The 15,723-nt window shown below is 54.2% G+C and overlaps 6 protein-coding genes across 6 annotated transcripts; 2 read left to right on the top strand and 4 right to left on the bottom strand.

Moving 5' to 3' along the window:
- Positions 1–3: 3 nt before the first annotated feature.
- On the bottom strand, positions 4–401 carry J4E84_002766 (uncharacterized protein; the record flags this gene model as incomplete). The annotated part of the gene is made up of 2 exons (XM_049385385.1): positions 4–198; positions 249–401. The coding sequence occupies 2 exons, from the start codon at positions 399–401 to the stop codon at positions 4–6; spliced, it is 348 nt and encodes a 115-aa protein (XP_049247408.1).
- A 976-nt stretch (positions 402–1,377) lies between these two features.
- Positions 1,378–3,361, top strand: J4E84_002765 (uncharacterized protein; the record flags this gene model as incomplete). Its single annotated transcript, XM_049385384.1, has 4 exons — positions 1,378–1,498; positions 1,563–1,654; positions 1,709–2,536; positions 2,600–3,361. 4 exons carry the CDS (start codon positions 1,378–1,380, stop codon positions 3,359–3,361), a joined length of 1,803 nt encoding a protein of 600 aa, XP_049247407.1.
- Positions 3,362–4,015: 654 nt separating this feature from the next.
- J4E84_002764 (uncharacterized protein) lies at positions 4,016–5,385 on the bottom strand (the record flags this gene model as incomplete). Its single annotated transcript, XM_049385383.1, has 3 exons — positions 4,016–4,810; positions 4,859–5,287; positions 5,344–5,385. The coding sequence occupies 3 exons, from the start codon at positions 5,383–5,385 to the stop codon at positions 4,016–4,018; spliced, it is 1,266 nt and encodes a 421-aa protein (XP_049247406.1).
- Positions 5,386–5,620: 235 nt separating this feature from the next.
- On the top strand, positions 5,621–7,141 carry J4E84_002763 (uncharacterized protein; the record flags this gene model as incomplete). Its single annotated transcript, XM_049385382.1, has 3 exons — positions 5,621–5,937; positions 5,987–6,053; positions 6,104–7,141. The coding sequence occupies 3 exons, from the start codon at positions 5,621–5,623 to the stop codon at positions 7,139–7,141; spliced, it is 1,422 nt and encodes a 473-aa protein (XP_049247405.1).
- Positions 7,142–7,582: 441 nt separating this feature from the next.
- J4E84_002762 (uncharacterized protein) lies at positions 7,583–9,016 on the bottom strand (the record flags this gene model as incomplete). The annotated part of the gene is made up of 2 exons (XM_049385381.1): positions 7,583–8,918; positions 9,012–9,016. 2 exons carry the CDS (start codon positions 9,014–9,016, stop codon positions 7,583–7,585), a joined length of 1,341 nt encoding a protein of 446 aa, XP_049247404.1.
- Positions 9,017–9,473: 457 nt separating this feature from the next.
- Positions 9,474–15,451, bottom strand: J4E84_002761 (uncharacterized protein; the record flags this gene model as incomplete). Its single annotated transcript, XM_049385380.1, has 2 exons — positions 9,474–11,302; positions 11,350–15,451. The coding sequence occupies 2 exons, from the start codon at positions 15,449–15,451 to the stop codon at positions 9,474–9,476; spliced, it is 5,931 nt and encodes a 1,976-aa protein (XP_049247403.1).
- Between the last annotated feature and the right edge of the window lie 272 nt (positions 15,452–15,723).

Genomic DNA, 15,723 nt, shown 5'->3' with positions numbered 1-15,723 from the left:
CTCTCAAGCACCACCACCGCCTCCTCCTCTTCCGCGACCGCGTCCTCGGCCCCTCATGCCTCTGCCTCCACCACGATCGCCCCGGTGGTCTCCTCGTCCATGCATGCCTCCTCCTCGGCCGCCCCGGTTCGCTTGGTCCTTGGCTTGCTGTTCCTTTACAACGTCGACGATCTCGTCCGGCACTCGAAGGTACTTTATCTGGAAACTGGTCAGTAGGGTGTATTGAAAGGAACAACCTGATCGCTTACTGTGCTTCCGCGAACGTAAATCTCTGGTAATCTCATGAACTTGTCACCGTCGGCGCTCGTTTGCACAACCTCTTTCAGGGTAAGGTTCATCCATGTGTCGCAGTTGACGAGCAGTCCGTTTAGGGTTTCGCCGCTCTTCAGTTCGACGAGCATGGGGTGGCCGGTCGCGGCCGTTAGAAGGCCCAATGGCAGCTGTGTCGAGAGTCAGTAAAAAGGCGTGAGCTGCTGGTGAGTGAGGTGACGTACCATATTGGCGACCGGGGTGGCTCGCGGATAGGCTGGGTTCTACGTATCAAGTATTGTGGATTCGACGAGAATGTCGCGACGCAGTTGGAGAGGTTCCTACGACTGGGTGAGATCGAGGGCGGGATACGTAGTCGGGTTAGTGATGATCTCCCTCATTGCATCGCAGGCCGCGAGAGCTCGGACCACAGTGCCTTGGCGAGCCAGCCCTACGAGATGCGACCGAACACCATCCCTCTACTCCGTATATCCACTCCTCTAGCACACGACCAATGTAGTCGACTTACTTCCGAGGCCACCAATAACAGATGGCCGGTCCGAATGGGTTTGCACCCTCTACTCACCGAGACCACTAACCTGCACGTGCACGTGTGGCAGCTGTGCGTAGACTATGCATGTTCTTCAACTGCTGTGATTATCATGATACCAGATACATGTAATACACTCATAGAGCGAATTCGCAAGGCAAGAAATTGGCATGGGCGCAAGTCAGCGGGTGCGCAGTCGCATGGACGAGAACCGCACCAATGATGCTGCCACATGGCCTCTCAGATCATGGATTTCATCGCAACCTTTATATACATTTACCAAAGTACACACATTCGCATCCTCCCGTATCCCAGTGTTTCATCACACTGCATTATGCATAGTGCTGCCAGCTGAATCGTGAGCCGACGTCTAAGCCACGCTCACGCTGACGGCAGCCACTAGCAGCTCTGCGCCTTTATACATACACCGAAACGCCCTTCGACTGGTGCCTGATCGAACCTCTGGGAACATCTGTCCCATAACCCGCCAAACCTCGCTCTCTTTGCGGGTCGGTGTTCGTGTGCGCTGTTTGCACACTCGCTCTGCTGTTCAACTCGTGTTCTTTTTTGCTTTCAACATGCGTTCCTTCAAGTCCAAAGTGCTGTCAGCCTGCGCCTGGGCGGCACCTGTACTCGCCGGCGTCATACCTCAACACGAGCGTCACGCTGCTCGCGCCGACGGAAATCTTTTGCAGCTAGGTACGCGCCCCTCTTATGCTATTCCACATTCGCCATCCGTAGGCAGCTGCTGAACTTTTGCTAGACCTTCAACAGAACTACGCGCAAGCTACCTTCAGTGTCCCCTGCACTGGCTGTCTTGGCCGCGATCACACGGACCAGGATGACGAGTCTTTGGTAAGGCCCACCCTCAGGCACCTAAACACCATGCCACCTGCTCACCATCCTTAGACCTTGAGCTTCACCAGTCATGCCCAGGATCAAGCTTGTGGCTCTTCCAACATTACCCTGAACGGACTTCATCTTCCCCAAGAGTGGAACGGCGACTTCGCATCTGGTTCCGGTTCCTACCAAGGCGTTACCGACCTCACACAGAATGAATGGTTTCTGCAGCACGACTTGGATCTCGAATGGCAGACAGCCTGTCTTCGTGATAACTTGGAAACGGAAGAAGCAGCCCAAGTAGTAACGGTCAACATCAAGGCCATCGACGGCAAGCAAGTCACCAAACCTGCCGGATTTACGATCTCGTTCAAACCGCAGACATCACCGCCTTCCCTACTCAGACTTGAGTCTGTCCCCAACCCTTCGGCGAGCAACAAAGACGTAGCTGAATCCTGGCGCAAACCTCCTCGGTTGTTGCGTCTGGCCTTTCACAACGTCACCGAAACTTCAAAAGCGAAGGGCAGAATCCCGTCTCTTAAGGACGACATCCGCGAATTGAAAGTTCTCCAGAGGGAACTCAAAGAGCTCGAATCCCTTATCGCCGAGAAGAAGAAGCAGATTCATTCAGTTCTAAGGCAAGAAGCGAAGGAACTATCGCATCAATTGGGTGAATGTGACGGCGTCTCCTGCATCGTACAGACTATCGCCCATGAAGCAAAGTGTGCTTGGGAAATCGTATCCTTCCATTTCAAACCCGATCAACGGTTGAAAGAGATGAACAGCCCCGAGCAAGTGTTCGCGCAGGCACACGGTCATGCTGCACAGGTGGCACAGATCTCTGGAAGTCACATGAAAGCCGTGACTTCAACACCCCAGGTATACGAGGCTCAAGCAGTATGTGCCTCCATTCAACACCCCACCAATTGAAGCAGAGACTCTGATGCTGACCCCAAATAGAACGAACTGCCACCTCGTCCACCTAAGCCATCACCCTACCTTCTCGCCCTCGAGATCACACTGGGTGTTCTCTGCTGCGGCTGCCTAGTCGCTGTCATCCGCCACAAGTGCAGCAGCCTGCGAACAAGGACCGAGCGTGCCGCAGCCCGAGAAGAACGTCTCAACGCCCGCGCCTACCGCCGAGCAGCCCGTCAACACGCATGGCGCAGCTGGTGGCGCGGTAACTGGGCCCGACGCGACAATCAACGCATCGCCGACTACGAAGAGAAACGGGCGCTGATCTCAGAGCAGGAAGGCGTGCTCGAAGATGCGATGCAAGAAGAGATCAGGCAGCTAAGAGATGCCCATGACGTCGTCAGCGACCTTGTCCGAGACGCCGAAGAAGGCAGGGCAATCAACCACACCCCCTGCGATTGTCAACGTCAACGGCCTCGCGCTCCGTACTCGCCCCTCTCCACAGCATCGACATACCCACCAACCTCCCTCCCGGAGATTCCCTCAAGGCCGCTTTCCCGAACAGACAGTCTACCAAGTTACCGTTCAGAGCCCACCGAGCCTCCAAGCTACGAGTCTGATCTTGAGGCCTCGGAGGTCGTAGCGAATGGCTTCAGGCAATACACTACTGCATCTACTACGTCTGAACGGAGTTCGCATTGGACGCCCGATAGTAGTGTTGTTGATGTGAGCCCCAGGCCGAGCGCGGAGACGCTCAGGTATCCTGTCAGCATACTGACGCTTGATGAAGAATCGGATGCAGACTGAGCGCCTGCATGTTTGTTTCTGAGAAGGCACATCATTCCGTCTTTGGCTACTCATACCCGGTACTTACCACGTGGAGGTTTCAGACCTTTACATCCACATACCTCCTCCGTCCGCGCACTTTGGAGATCACATCTGCTACCCCTGCAGTACATCCGGCGCGAGCACACGCAGCACAGCCACCCCAGGCTTCCACACCATTTCTGTTTTCATCGTCGGATCATCTGCGACTTGTAAACGTATTCCTTGCCTGCTATTCCTCCACGCATGTAGGTTTTCTGTTAGTTTGGTGTAAGGCGCCTAACTGGGTTGTTGCATTCCCCTTCTTTTGGCTACAACAGCTTCATTTCTAGCAATGTTGATACATGGCACTGTCCGATCAACGGGTGGTCAGAGGACACCACCCACTAATACCTCGACGTCCTCATGTATAATAATAAGCAGTGAGAAAGCATACACAAGCGCGAGACGCGATTCTTGTAGTTAAGAGTTGTGGTCTGAGACTTGCATTACTAGCAAGCCCATAATACCAATCCATCAAACACATCAAGTCATAATGCTTGCAAAAACCTAAATCATGTTATACAATTGCAATTCTCCGCGTTAAGCGATCCATCTACATAATGTACAAACACATCACCCTTCCCATCACCTGCTCTACCGATTCCGCAGGTACCAGTTGAACGCCAACTGTCCTGTCTCGATGTGGAACGGTGTAGGCACCTCTGCCAACCCTTGTCTCGCAACGGGATGCCTCAGATAGACAGCCGCGCAGATATTCTGATTAACCTCAAGATACCGCGGTATAAACGCAAAAGCACTCATATAGTCCCTCGGCCGCCAGGGCGTCGCATACGGCGCCCTCGCATCGCGCTTGTTCCACGCAGACGTGTGCTCGGTTTCTAACCGTAGTTTCTCAAATGCGGACCGCAGACGCGCTTGGTCTTCTTCGGAGATGAGGGGTTCGGCGGCGGAAGCGTCTTTGGGGGAGGAGGGGGTCGTGGCAGCAGCGCGCTCGGCGATTTGTGTCTTGAGGAAGTCGAATTGCGTGTCGAGGGTCGAGATGGTCTCTGGGTTTGCGGTGCGCCAGAGACTTATGGCTTTCTTGACGGATTGGCGGAAGGAGCGGAACTTTTGCTTGTCTTTTGCTTTGACGTCTTCGGCGAGCACGCCGTCGACTTGCTCCATTAGGTCTTGGAGTTGCTTCTTTAGCTCGGTGGGTGTGGGCTCTTCGCGTGTGGATGGGGTGATTACGAAGTCGTCTTGCTTGGGCTGCTTGGGTGTCTGGCCGCCGTTCTGCTCGCGCTCTGCGGCGCGGGCAGCTGCTTTTTCTTTAGCAATGCGACGAGCGGTTGATGAGCGTTCTTTCGGCGCGCCGGTTGCGAACATGACGGAGGAGGGGTCGACTTGGAACATGTCGCCTGGGTTGAGTGCGTAGCCGGGGTAGACCATCTGGTTCAGTCAGTGGTGATGATGTGCAGTATGCGAAAATTGACGCACCTTCTTGCCATTGACCTTCACCAGGCCGTGGACAACGAATTGCCTGGCCTGTCGGACGCTACTCGCGAACAATGACCGGAAGATGGCTGTGTCCAGTCTCCTCTCCAGTGGGTAGTATGCCATCTGCATGTACGGTGTCATTGGCCCTGTCCGGGCTTTGTCCATTGAATCCGCACCCTGTCCTCGACCAGCTGCCTGCTCTGAACCATCGTGTTGGGCGAGATATCTATGGTCCATGGCCACTACGGCTGGCAGGTTCCGCCGGAACATGTGCTTCCACTTCTTCTCCCGTATGTGTTCGCCATGGTATGCTCGTGTCGACGCCTTGGCAGTCCATTTCTGCTGGAAGTATGTTCGAGTGGTGACGTTGGGCGCCTTTAGCTGTGATAGGGCGTATAATGACCACCGCGACCAATTCTGGCGGACATTCTGCAGCGTGTCAGCCTACGGCCATTGTCCGCCTATCCAAACAATAGCAAGCATACCAGCTTCTTCAGCGAATGGAACCTCGGCTTCTTCCTCGGCATGGTGAAGGCGGATCAGAATTGGTGATATTGTTACAATAGCGGCCCACGCGGCGAACGTAAATCTGGATAGCGGTCCGTGCCCGCCTGCATCGAAAATTCCCCACTAAGAACCATAGCTATCTCTCACCTTTGAGCCTTTTCTCTTCAACGCCCGCCAACCTCTTTGTCGCACCCTCCAAACCGCCTTTTGCAGCTTCTACACACTTACGCGACTCAAGCTGCACACATATTGACCATGGCAGACTCACAGACCACTGCTGCGCCTGCCGCAAACCCCGCTGAAGTCTCCAAGACTCAGAACACCGTCGACGCCAACACGACTGAGTCAAAGACTGAGTCTACCCCCTCCAAGTCCGAGGACAAGGCCGCCAAGGCCGACGGCGAGGAGAAGTGGGAAATCAACGGCAAGTCCGACAGCAAGAACGATCGTCGCAACGATCGCGAAGACCGCGGTGACCGTCGCAATGACCGTCGCGATGGCGGTCGCGGAGGTCGAGGTGGCCGTGGTGGCCGCGGAGGAGGTCGCGGCGGATTCAGCAACCACAACAAGAAGTACGCTCACATCTTGAAGTTTGCCTTTCTTAGTACTAACTCTGCGCAGGACCAACAACATTGACACATTCGACAATCTCCCAGACTCCGACGACCCGAACGAGATCCGCCAACAGGTATGACTCGCACTCTCAGAGCCATGGCCCACGTTACTAACAGTCCCAAGGTCGAGTTTTACTTCTCTACCCAAAATCTAGCCACCGATGAGCACATGTTCGTGTCTCTTGAGGGCCCCAAGAATACCCCCGTTTCTATCCACCACGTCTGCACTTTCAAGCGCATGCGTCGCTTCAAGCCATACAGCGCCGTTGTAGCAGCACTTCGCGAGAGCAAGGACCTCGAGGTCGTCGATGATGGCGAGTACAGCAAGGCCGGCAGCGAAGCTGTCAAGCGCAAGGAGCCCATTTCCGTTCCCACCAAGGAGGGTGACGACGAGAACCCGCCTACCACAGTGGACCTCTTCTACCGCCTGAAGAACAACTCCTCCAACAACATGGACAGGAGCGCCTACGTCAAGGGCTTCGGTAACGAGGAGGATGCCGGCCAGATCGCCTTGGAGAAGTTCTTCCGCCCCTACGGCGCAGTCATGATCCGCAAGCGTCGCGAGGATGACGGCGCCTGGAAGGGCAGCGTCTTTGTCGAGTTCGATTCTGAGGACTCTCGCAAGCAATTCCTCGAACTTGACCCCGCTCCCAAGTACAACGGCAACGAGCTCACCGTCATGGGCAAGAAGGAGTACATTGAGATGAAGTGCAAGGAGAAGGGTATCAAGCCCGACTGGGAGTTGACCGAGCAGGAGAAGCAAGAGCAGCGCAAGAGGCTCCGCGGCACCAACGGAGACAGCGGTCGCGGCCGAGGCCGTGGAGGAGGTCGTGGTCACGGCCGCGGTGGACGTGGCAACGACCGTCGCGACAACCGCCGTGACGGCAACCGTAACCGTTCTCGTTCTCCCCGCGGACGTCGCGACCGCAGCGGCTCCGTCGACAGCAACGACTGGAACAAGCGTCGCGATCGCTTCAGGGACGGCAAGGACGACCGCTCCAGCCGCAAGGAGGAGAAGAAGGAGATTGAGCGCGACGCCCACGGCGTTCCCGTCATCAAGGACTCTAGCAACGACAACGCCTCCAACAAGCGCAAGGCTGACGACGGCGAGCGCACCGAGAGCCCCAAGAAGAACAAGCTTGAGATCAAGCAGGACGAGTAGGGACCCGTCCTCTCGTTTCTCATATTTTCAGGACATTTTCGTCACTCACCTTAGCCGACTTGAAGTCGCTCAACCCACCACCTTACGGAAACGTTATTGCATACTATGGCGTTGAAGGATTACTACATTTCTACGGTCATCGCTATGATACCTATTCATGTTCCGGGCTTTTATTGGGGTTTCGGGCAAAAGTTTCTCTTCTCTCTATCTCATGGATGGATAAGTGCATCCGCCTGTATATGGTATTCCTGCATACAGTGTCTTTACTGCGCATACATGTAGCGTCACGACGCATGAGTTCGGTAGCATGAACGATGAATGGAGATACTATCACTGAAACGAGTCTCATGCTTGATATCTGTCAGATCGAGAACTATGTCCACCAACTAACAAGATGACCAGCCTCAGTACCATACTCGATCCCTCTAACAAAAACAACTTTCACGCCAAACTCGTGATCTTCCCCCCGCCCCCCGGCAACTTTACCCTCAGCACCGCCCCCGGAAAAACCCTCCCATCAACCCCCTCATTCCAATTCGGCTGCCTTGGCAACTGATTAATATTCATATACAAATACCCATCCTCGCCCACACTCGCTCCATCTGGCCAAATAATGCGCGGATCCCTCACAAAAGGCTCCGTCATCTTCGTCTGTGGATCATACACGTAAATCGCATTATGCTCAGGCATACACTGGTACACCAAACCGTTACTATCGCCCTCGAAGCCATTTGCGTTTCCGCCGCGCTGACCAAGGTTCGTCACGTTGTTTGCGGCTGTGAGTTCAGCGAGGGGGTCCGAGGGCGGAGTTAGGAGGTTCGCGGTGGGAATCGAGTAGAGGTAGTCCGACGTGAGCGGACTGTAATATACCGTCTCCCCATCCGGAGATATCTGGATCCCATCCAGCCCCTCTCTCAGCGTCTGAATCGGCTGGCCGATCGTGCGTTGATAGAACGGCACGCCTTGGTAGGACGGGACGTCGCGGTCCACACGTAAAGTAGAGGGATGCTGGGTTAGTCGCCGCCAACTCTCGCCCGTACCTAGGTCCAAGACGATGAAGCCGGGCCGGCCTTCGTCGCTGCTGTCTACGATGTATGCGACGCCGCCCCCGGAGGAGGTGGTGCCGGGGCGCAGGTCGAATCGGATGTCGTTCATGTAGGAGTCTGGGAAATGGACGGAGGCGGGGAAGGTGTAGGTTGCGTAGATGGTGTCGTTGGATAGACTGATACCGAGGATCTTGGGTCCGCCCGGTTGCGCGTATGGCATACTGGGTGCGCCGCTGCCGTCTGTGATAGTAGGTCGGCCGGTATCTACAACCCAAAGCGTTTCCGGTCTGCGGGCATTCTCAGGCGTGATGTAGAGGGCTTGGACGCTGATTAGACCCGTGCTGTTGTTGCTGCCGAATGGGATTCCGTTCCAGCTTGTGTTTAGTTGGGAGACGGGCAGGTTGAGAGACGCGGATGGGTAGGGGACTTCGGCTGTTTTGTTGACGACTTCGCCGAGCGTGTAGGCGTAGGAGCCGCGGGTGTAGGTTGCGAAGAAACGGCCTGTCGAGGAGATGGCAAGCCCGATGGGCCATTGCGTGTAGTAGTAGTGGTATTCTTCTATTTCGGGACCATAGGTTCCGGGGTCAGTTTGCAGGATCGTGGTGCTGCTGTTTTGGAAGGTGATTTGTGCTGCGCCGCTTGCAGTCAGGGCAATGGCTGATAGCAGCGAGGACCGCATTTTGATTGTAAGGTCACGCGGGTGGCCTGTATTGTCGTTTCGTTGGGTGGGCCTGAGCTGTCCTTAAGAAACATTGCAGCTTCCTCCCGCTTCTGCATTGTGATGTCAGTCGTCAACAAACGTCATACCCTTGCACCTTCCTTACGGCATGTTGTGTGGTACATGCTACCAGCAACGGCAGTTAGCTTCCATGACGTTGAGCATTTCCGGGTTTAAGCTTCCCTGGTCGTACCTGCATGAAGCGGCTCTGTCGATCACGTTGATCTCGCGGACTACCATCACCAGAACCAAGAGATCGCAGAAGACTCGTAATCTATGTATTCTTCTCTAATCGTCTTGCTCAAAAGGGAAGTCATAGAAAGTATCGATAAGATGATGCAGATTTTGACATCGTACTACTGTACAGAACAACCGAGCTTCGCGCCCGCAAACGCCTTCTGGAGACACCCAGACCTTAGTGGTAATGCTTTAAATCCAAAAGAAGAACAGAGAGGTGCTGAGCTGACAAGTTGACACAGCTTGCCGAATCAGACCTGAAGAACAAAATACACATCAGCAAGTGCTGAGCCTGGAAACCTTGAATGAAGATGTGGGACGGAGAATCACTTTACCGTCCACCTTTGCTGACTCTCCTTGGGGATGGACTACCCACAAAGCTACCTCGTGGACTCCGACTGATGGCCGGCATGAGTGGCACCTTCTCCATGCCCAGCTTTATTTCGAAGATGCGCCCAACGAGCGCCTGTACGCTTCTCTGCACATCGGGTGCCATCTCCGTGCCGAGAAGCCCGACAACAAGCGGCGCAAAAAGGTCCACGTTCTTCTCGAAATCCGTGGTTGGCAGGCCAGTGTATCCATCCAATACGGTCACGACGACAGGACGCCACGTAACAATGTTGCGTTGTTGGGTCTCTTCGTCGAGATCGACGTATGAGGCAATAATGTCTTCGCACAGAGGGATCAGGGCAGCTTCGGTATCGGCGCGTGATGCGGCGCGGTCGTTGGATGTGTCGTGGTACATTCGGAATAGGATGCTGACGTACACCGACGCAGATCCGCTTTCCTGCTTCAACAAGTTTGGTGGTTGCTTCATGAACCCTTCCCTGAATAGGCGTGACCTCAAGTCACGGTTGGCATTGAAGCGCTTGGCGAAGTGGTATGACTTCTTGAGTACAGCCATGAGGCGGAGCAATTCGCCAGACGGGATCTTCTCGTAAACGGCTTCGTTTGTGAAGAGCTCTTGAACCGTCTCGATCATCAGGAGTTGTAGAACACACTTGGTGATGATCTGGTTGAAGAAACGACGACGAGCAGCAGTTACGACAACAGGTGGTTGCTGAAGATCTTGGTTGTCGGGACGGTAGTCTTCTAGCTCTTGTGTCTGACGCTTGGGTAGCGGAGATGGCATACGCTGCTCAACTCCGCCACTAATGCTAGCGGAGTCCGATGTAACCAGAGACGGTCGCCTTGCGCTTGAGAGACCGTTGATACCGAGCGCATTGTCAAGCTTTGGTTCTTCAGCAGGTGTTTGAAGCGACAATTCGCCGGGAGGCCCTTCTCCTGTAGGTGTCGTCAAGTCCGATGAGTTGCCGGTACCGTTCGTCGAAGTACTTTGTGCCGAAGAGCCGCTCGTCGCAGCGGAGAATAGTGCTGTTGCTTCGGTCCTTTGGAAGAGATCGACGAATGCCTTGACAATCTGACTCCAGTGATCTGCCTGGAATTTCTGGACGTTCTGCAAAATCAACTGCTGTAGACAATTACTGCCGATGCGTGCTAGGGTGTCGTTCTCTTGACATATGCAGAGGGCGAGGAGATCTAAGAATCGGTCGAGCATATACTCTAGCGAATCGAAGAAGTGGGTAAAGAGTTTGATCATGTTGCGCAGAGCCTGGATCATCGTTGTCGATAGCCAAACGGAAAGCTCTTCGTGGTTCAAAACCTTTGTCATCTCGGACTTTGACTTCAAAACCATGAAGATGGGGTATAGAAGCTGTCGCCAAAGCATGTCCCAGAAATCCCTTGGGAAGTCGCCTCCATAGCTGATCAGGGTATCAAAGAGATAGCTCAAGGCTCTTGATCGAACCTCCAGATCCTCCCCAGTCATGAGGACGTCGTGGAAGGCGAATAGGACTGGGAACCAGAATTGCTCTTCTTGGGTTTGTCGGCTGGGTTGCTTCGGTATCGAAGAGCCCTTTTCGGAATCCTTTAGGTACCCAGCACGGGCGGATAGAGAGCACTCGGGCGTCCGTAACATCTTGGGTACAGATGACTTGAGCAGTTCTATTGCTTGTAGCGACTTCTTTTGGAACTTGAAGTTCTTCGAGAACTCAGTCAGACAGACAATGAGATCTGCAAATGCGCCTTGGGAGATGACTACACCGAAGCGGGTATTGTACACTTGGGTGACGTTCTCAAACGCAAGGTTGACGATGCCCTCTGCTGCTTATTAGTAATTGTACAAATGAACTGCAGAAAAGGCATACCATAGGGCTCTCTGGCGGCCACAGTGAAAACACCAAACATAGTTTTCCAGCCAGACCGAATGTTCTCGCCGCGCGCTTGGATCATCTGAATCAAGCAGCGTAGCACCATATCCTTGACCGAGACGACGTTGGCGTTGTTGATAATGTGCTCGAAGGGTTTGAGGAAGTCCTTCTGGAACTTGAAACCGGGCAGTTCTTCAATCTCCATGAACTTCATAGAGAGTTGCCGTAATGAGTTGAGAGCGAAAAATACGACGTTGGTGTTGGTATGGCATCCGACTTCGTTGAAGTGAGCGCCAAGTACCTGCCAGATGTTGGTCCACTCGAAGCGCACACGCGTCATGTTGTAGCCACTAATCTCCACAAGCTTCTGCAGACTGTAGGTGCGCGGAGACTCGCTCTGTCCGGACGATTGAATCTCTTGCCAGCTGACCTGAACAAGGGCTTTGACAAAGTCCACAATAGCTTCACCAGAGAGGTTCGCACTGTTGGTGAAGATGCGGTCTACTCCCCGGACAATATCAGTCGATCGGCTCTCCTCAGCTACTTCAGATTGGAAGCTCATAGTGCTGGATTGTGATGTTGGCCTTCGACGGTTGGCTGGAACATTGAGATTCTTACGCGACTGCGTGGTGCCTGAACTGGACTTGAGCACATCCGGTACGGCGCGCTCATCGATACCAGCTGAGATGAGTTGGAAACGATCCAACTGAGAAACACATGTGAGGACCTCGCGCCAGGATTCACGCAAAAGATTCCCTTCCGTCTGTGCAATCTCGATCAGGGCTTTCAATGCCTCCATGTTCCGAGCCTTCATCTCGCTCACGTTGTAAAGGTTTGTGAAGCGCGAGAGGAAAGCTACGAAAGCCTGTCGCGAGCTGTCTAGATCAAACAAGCACGAAATTCGAATTGCTAGTTTGATGCCCTCGATACACAGGCGAACGATTTCAATGTTGTGATCTTGAGCTTGGCTAGAGAGAGCAGTCAGAATTGGCATCCAGCTGACTTCGAACATGGGTCCGACGTGCTTGGATGAAGATGCAGGGATGAACTTGGAAACTGGAAGAGCTGTTGCTGTTCTTCGTTGAGCTCGGAGGAGCTGCTTGTACAATTGCTCGGTCTTGTTAGCCATTGCTTCCGACGCTTGTACGATTGCTTCTCGCTGTAGGTCGCGAGCACCACCCGTGAGTACCTGTCCTATACTAGACAGCCCTCCTGTGGGTTGTTGATTGATCAGACCCTTGTCTGCAGCGGCTTCTTGCTCAGTGTTTAACACGATCTCATTCTGTGAGATCTCATCGTATATACCTTGTAGGTACTCATCCGGCAGATCGGCGTTGTCGTTGATGCCGCGGTTGTTCTTGATGAAGTCTTGTGGTGTCATACGTGGACCCTTCATCTTTTTGCTATGTTGATCGACGTTCAACATGATGACGGAATATGACAGGACGTATGCAGTGTCTGCGTTGGCGTATGCGTTGGGATTGCCGGTGATGTATCGTTCAGCAAACTTGAGCATGAAACGATCGATCTTCTGCGCCTCACCAGGCAGTCGAAAGCTTTGGAGGAAGCGCCGCAGGGCATCCGTAAAGCGAGTCTTGGTAAAGTCCATCAAATCCACGAATGCATGCATGATAGCAATGTTCTCGGGATCTCCCTCACCGAGGAACTCTCCCAGTGCCGTCTTGTCGATCTGATCATTGTCGAGAAAGAAGCGAGCGATGTCCTCAGGTTTATTTGAGGGGATGAAGCCTTCTGCAATCAAGGTCTTGAGTCCACGCTTCGGCTTGTAGTTGAATTGACGCAACGCGCTTGTAAGGGCCGTTTTCCTCTGCTTTGCTTTCTCGAGCTGACTGTAATCGTCCTCGGCAAGCGGCGTGACGGTTCCAGAATCTGCTCCGACCATTGGTGACTCTGAAGCAAGCCTAGTATCGGTTGATACGCGAAGATTGTCGAGCGACGGTCGTAGGTCAGGGTGATTCGGTTTGGTGTTGTCAGGAAGGGCTTGCTGAGCCCAGTTGACGAGAGATCGGAGGATTTCAACCAGAGCCTCGAGAGACTCCTGCTTCATTGCATATTCTTGAGGGTAGCCATGTTCCGTGTCGTGTGATGAGTTCATGGAGACGGTCGTCAGTGATGGTGGTAATGTGCCTCGGCTCTGCCAATCCATCTGTCTTGATTGCTTCTCTCGTTGGTCCTGGTACGCTTGCTGCTGCACAGGTGTAATGGTGACGGGGTTGCTGGAGATCTTGGACAAGTGTTCGACGACGCGTTGGAACATGTTGTCAAGTGCGGTGCGATCGCAATCATAGTTGAGATAGATCTCTACTAGTGCTCGGGGGTCTGCAGCCAGCCTTCCGAATATTGTCAAAATGTATTGCTTCTGGAATGCAGGAGCACTCCGCTTGTCTAGAGTTGCAAGGTAGATTTCCTTTAGGAACACCTCGACTTCCTTCTTGAGTGATATGCGCAGGTATTTAAGCATCTGCCAGAAGATCTCGCAGGCAACTTCGAAGACGTGCTTCACGGAACTTGCACCGTTCCGGCTCAGGCTCAAACAAAGATACTGTTTGACTGCCTGTATGAAGCTCGTTGGCTCGTCGCTGCCACTGCGGATGGTGGCGTATGGCGACACGAATACAGCAATATTATTGAAAAGTATAGTGTGAATCATGTGCAGGGAGAGAAGCTTTGAGCGCATGCCTTGGGATTTCACATCGTGGGCATGATCCACTGACAGACCTTTGGTGCTCAGACGGCACATGGCTCTGAAGACGAGGTACGCGTCCTTGACGAATATCTCATCTTCTTCTTCCTCTTCGGTGTTCACATGAGGCGAACCCTCTTGACCGGACACATGTCGTGACCCAGCTTTGCCTTTGATGCGAGTCACCAGCGTTGGCGCATTATCGTGTATACGGTCGTCGTTGAAGCTCATGTTGTTTTCGAAGCTTTGCAGCGTGATCTTGGGTCCAGTGTGACGGTCGACTGCCTTGTCGCTCGGTTCGGCGTTTTCGGCATCGTGCTCGTCCTCTGCATCGTCGCCGTTGGCCTCGGATCCGGTGATGTCTTCTGCGCTGCCCTCCTCGGGCTGTACACTCTCACTCGATTGCCCCTTGTCGTTCAAAGATGAGCGCGACAGGTTCATGCGAGCTTCCTTGATAGAAAGTCTCGTCTTGACCCTTTCGAAGACTGTGCCAACCATTTGTGTCAGTGCACCCTGTGCTACTTGTTGGTTCGCGCTTGACTTGGAAAGGAGGAAGATGTTGTACGTGAGTCGCACAGCCTTCAACAATCCTGCTCCGTGTACAACGATCTTGTCGTTCAAGATGGCTGCCAGCAGCGACTTGACGATTTGGAGTTGGACTTCGGGCGCAGTGGCCTCGCCTTGGAAGCAATCGCATATCGTGTCTATGGCTCGTTCGATCAGAGGAGGGGCCTCGCTGTTGTCGGCTCGCGGCTCGGCCGGCACGGAGAAGTAGGAGTAGCTGATGAGCTTGCCGATGCAGTCGAGCGCGGTGATGGACACGGGGACGTTGGGCGCCTCGGAGGCAAGTTGGAGGGGTTCAAAGAGGACCTCGGGGTTGATGCGCGCCGGGTCGCCCTCGTTCTTGATTGCCGACAAGGCGGCATTGGTGCTGTCGCCGAGTTTCTTGTTCTTCCTGGCATCTTTGGAAGCTGCGATTGTCTCGAGCGCGGTGACGACGAAGACTAGGGAGCTTTTTGTGGATGGTCGCGTGGCCGTAGTGGCTGCCGTGGACTGCGAGTCGGTTCGCGGGCGGTTCTCGATAGGCAGGCGGTGGTCGAAGATCTGCTCGGATGATCGCGGCGCGTCTCCTCCATTGGGCACGTGGAGGACTGGTGTTCCGGGCGCAGGTGTCGACGTTTCCGCCTCTTCCCGTGGAGCTTCGGGCGCTGGGGACGACGTATCCTCGGCGTGCTCTGATGCCTGCTCTGACGCTTGCTCCGACTCGGCGTCTGAGGAGTCGCTCTCGTCCTCCTCTTCTTCTTCTCGTGTGTCTGCGGCAGGTGCATCTTGCTCCTCCATGTCGGGCTTCTCCATGTCCTCTCGGGGCGCTGGCGGGGGTTCGGTGTCGGCCATAGTTGTTCACGTCCGGGATGTTTGTAGGAATACAACTTCCTCAGCAACCATGGCGGAGAAGGAGCGATTGGAAAAAGTGAGGGCGCGGCAGTGGTGACTCGGACTGGCGCAGTGCAGTGCAGAGCAGCGGACAGCGGGCGAGTCTGTGCAGGCGTTGAGCGAGTCGTGCTCTGAGATGACACTTTGTGTCTTTCCTCCTGGCTAGTTACGTACCTGGGACCAGCCGCGCGGTAGGCTAGGGTGGCGCCGGGCTGTGGCTGATGCTGGTGCTT

This window comes from Alternaria hordeiaustralica, assembly GCF_023758085.1.
Source record: "Alternaria hordeiaustralica strain BMP 2776 chromosome Unknown scaffold_3, whole genome shotgun sequence".
In the NCBI taxonomy this organism is placed as follows: Eukaryota; Fungi; Ascomycota; class Dothideomycetes; order Pleosporales; family Pleosporaceae; genus Alternaria; species Alternaria hordeiaustralica.
Note: the sequence above shows the minus strand (reverse complement) of the source record. Positions and strands in the feature narration are given on the sequence as shown.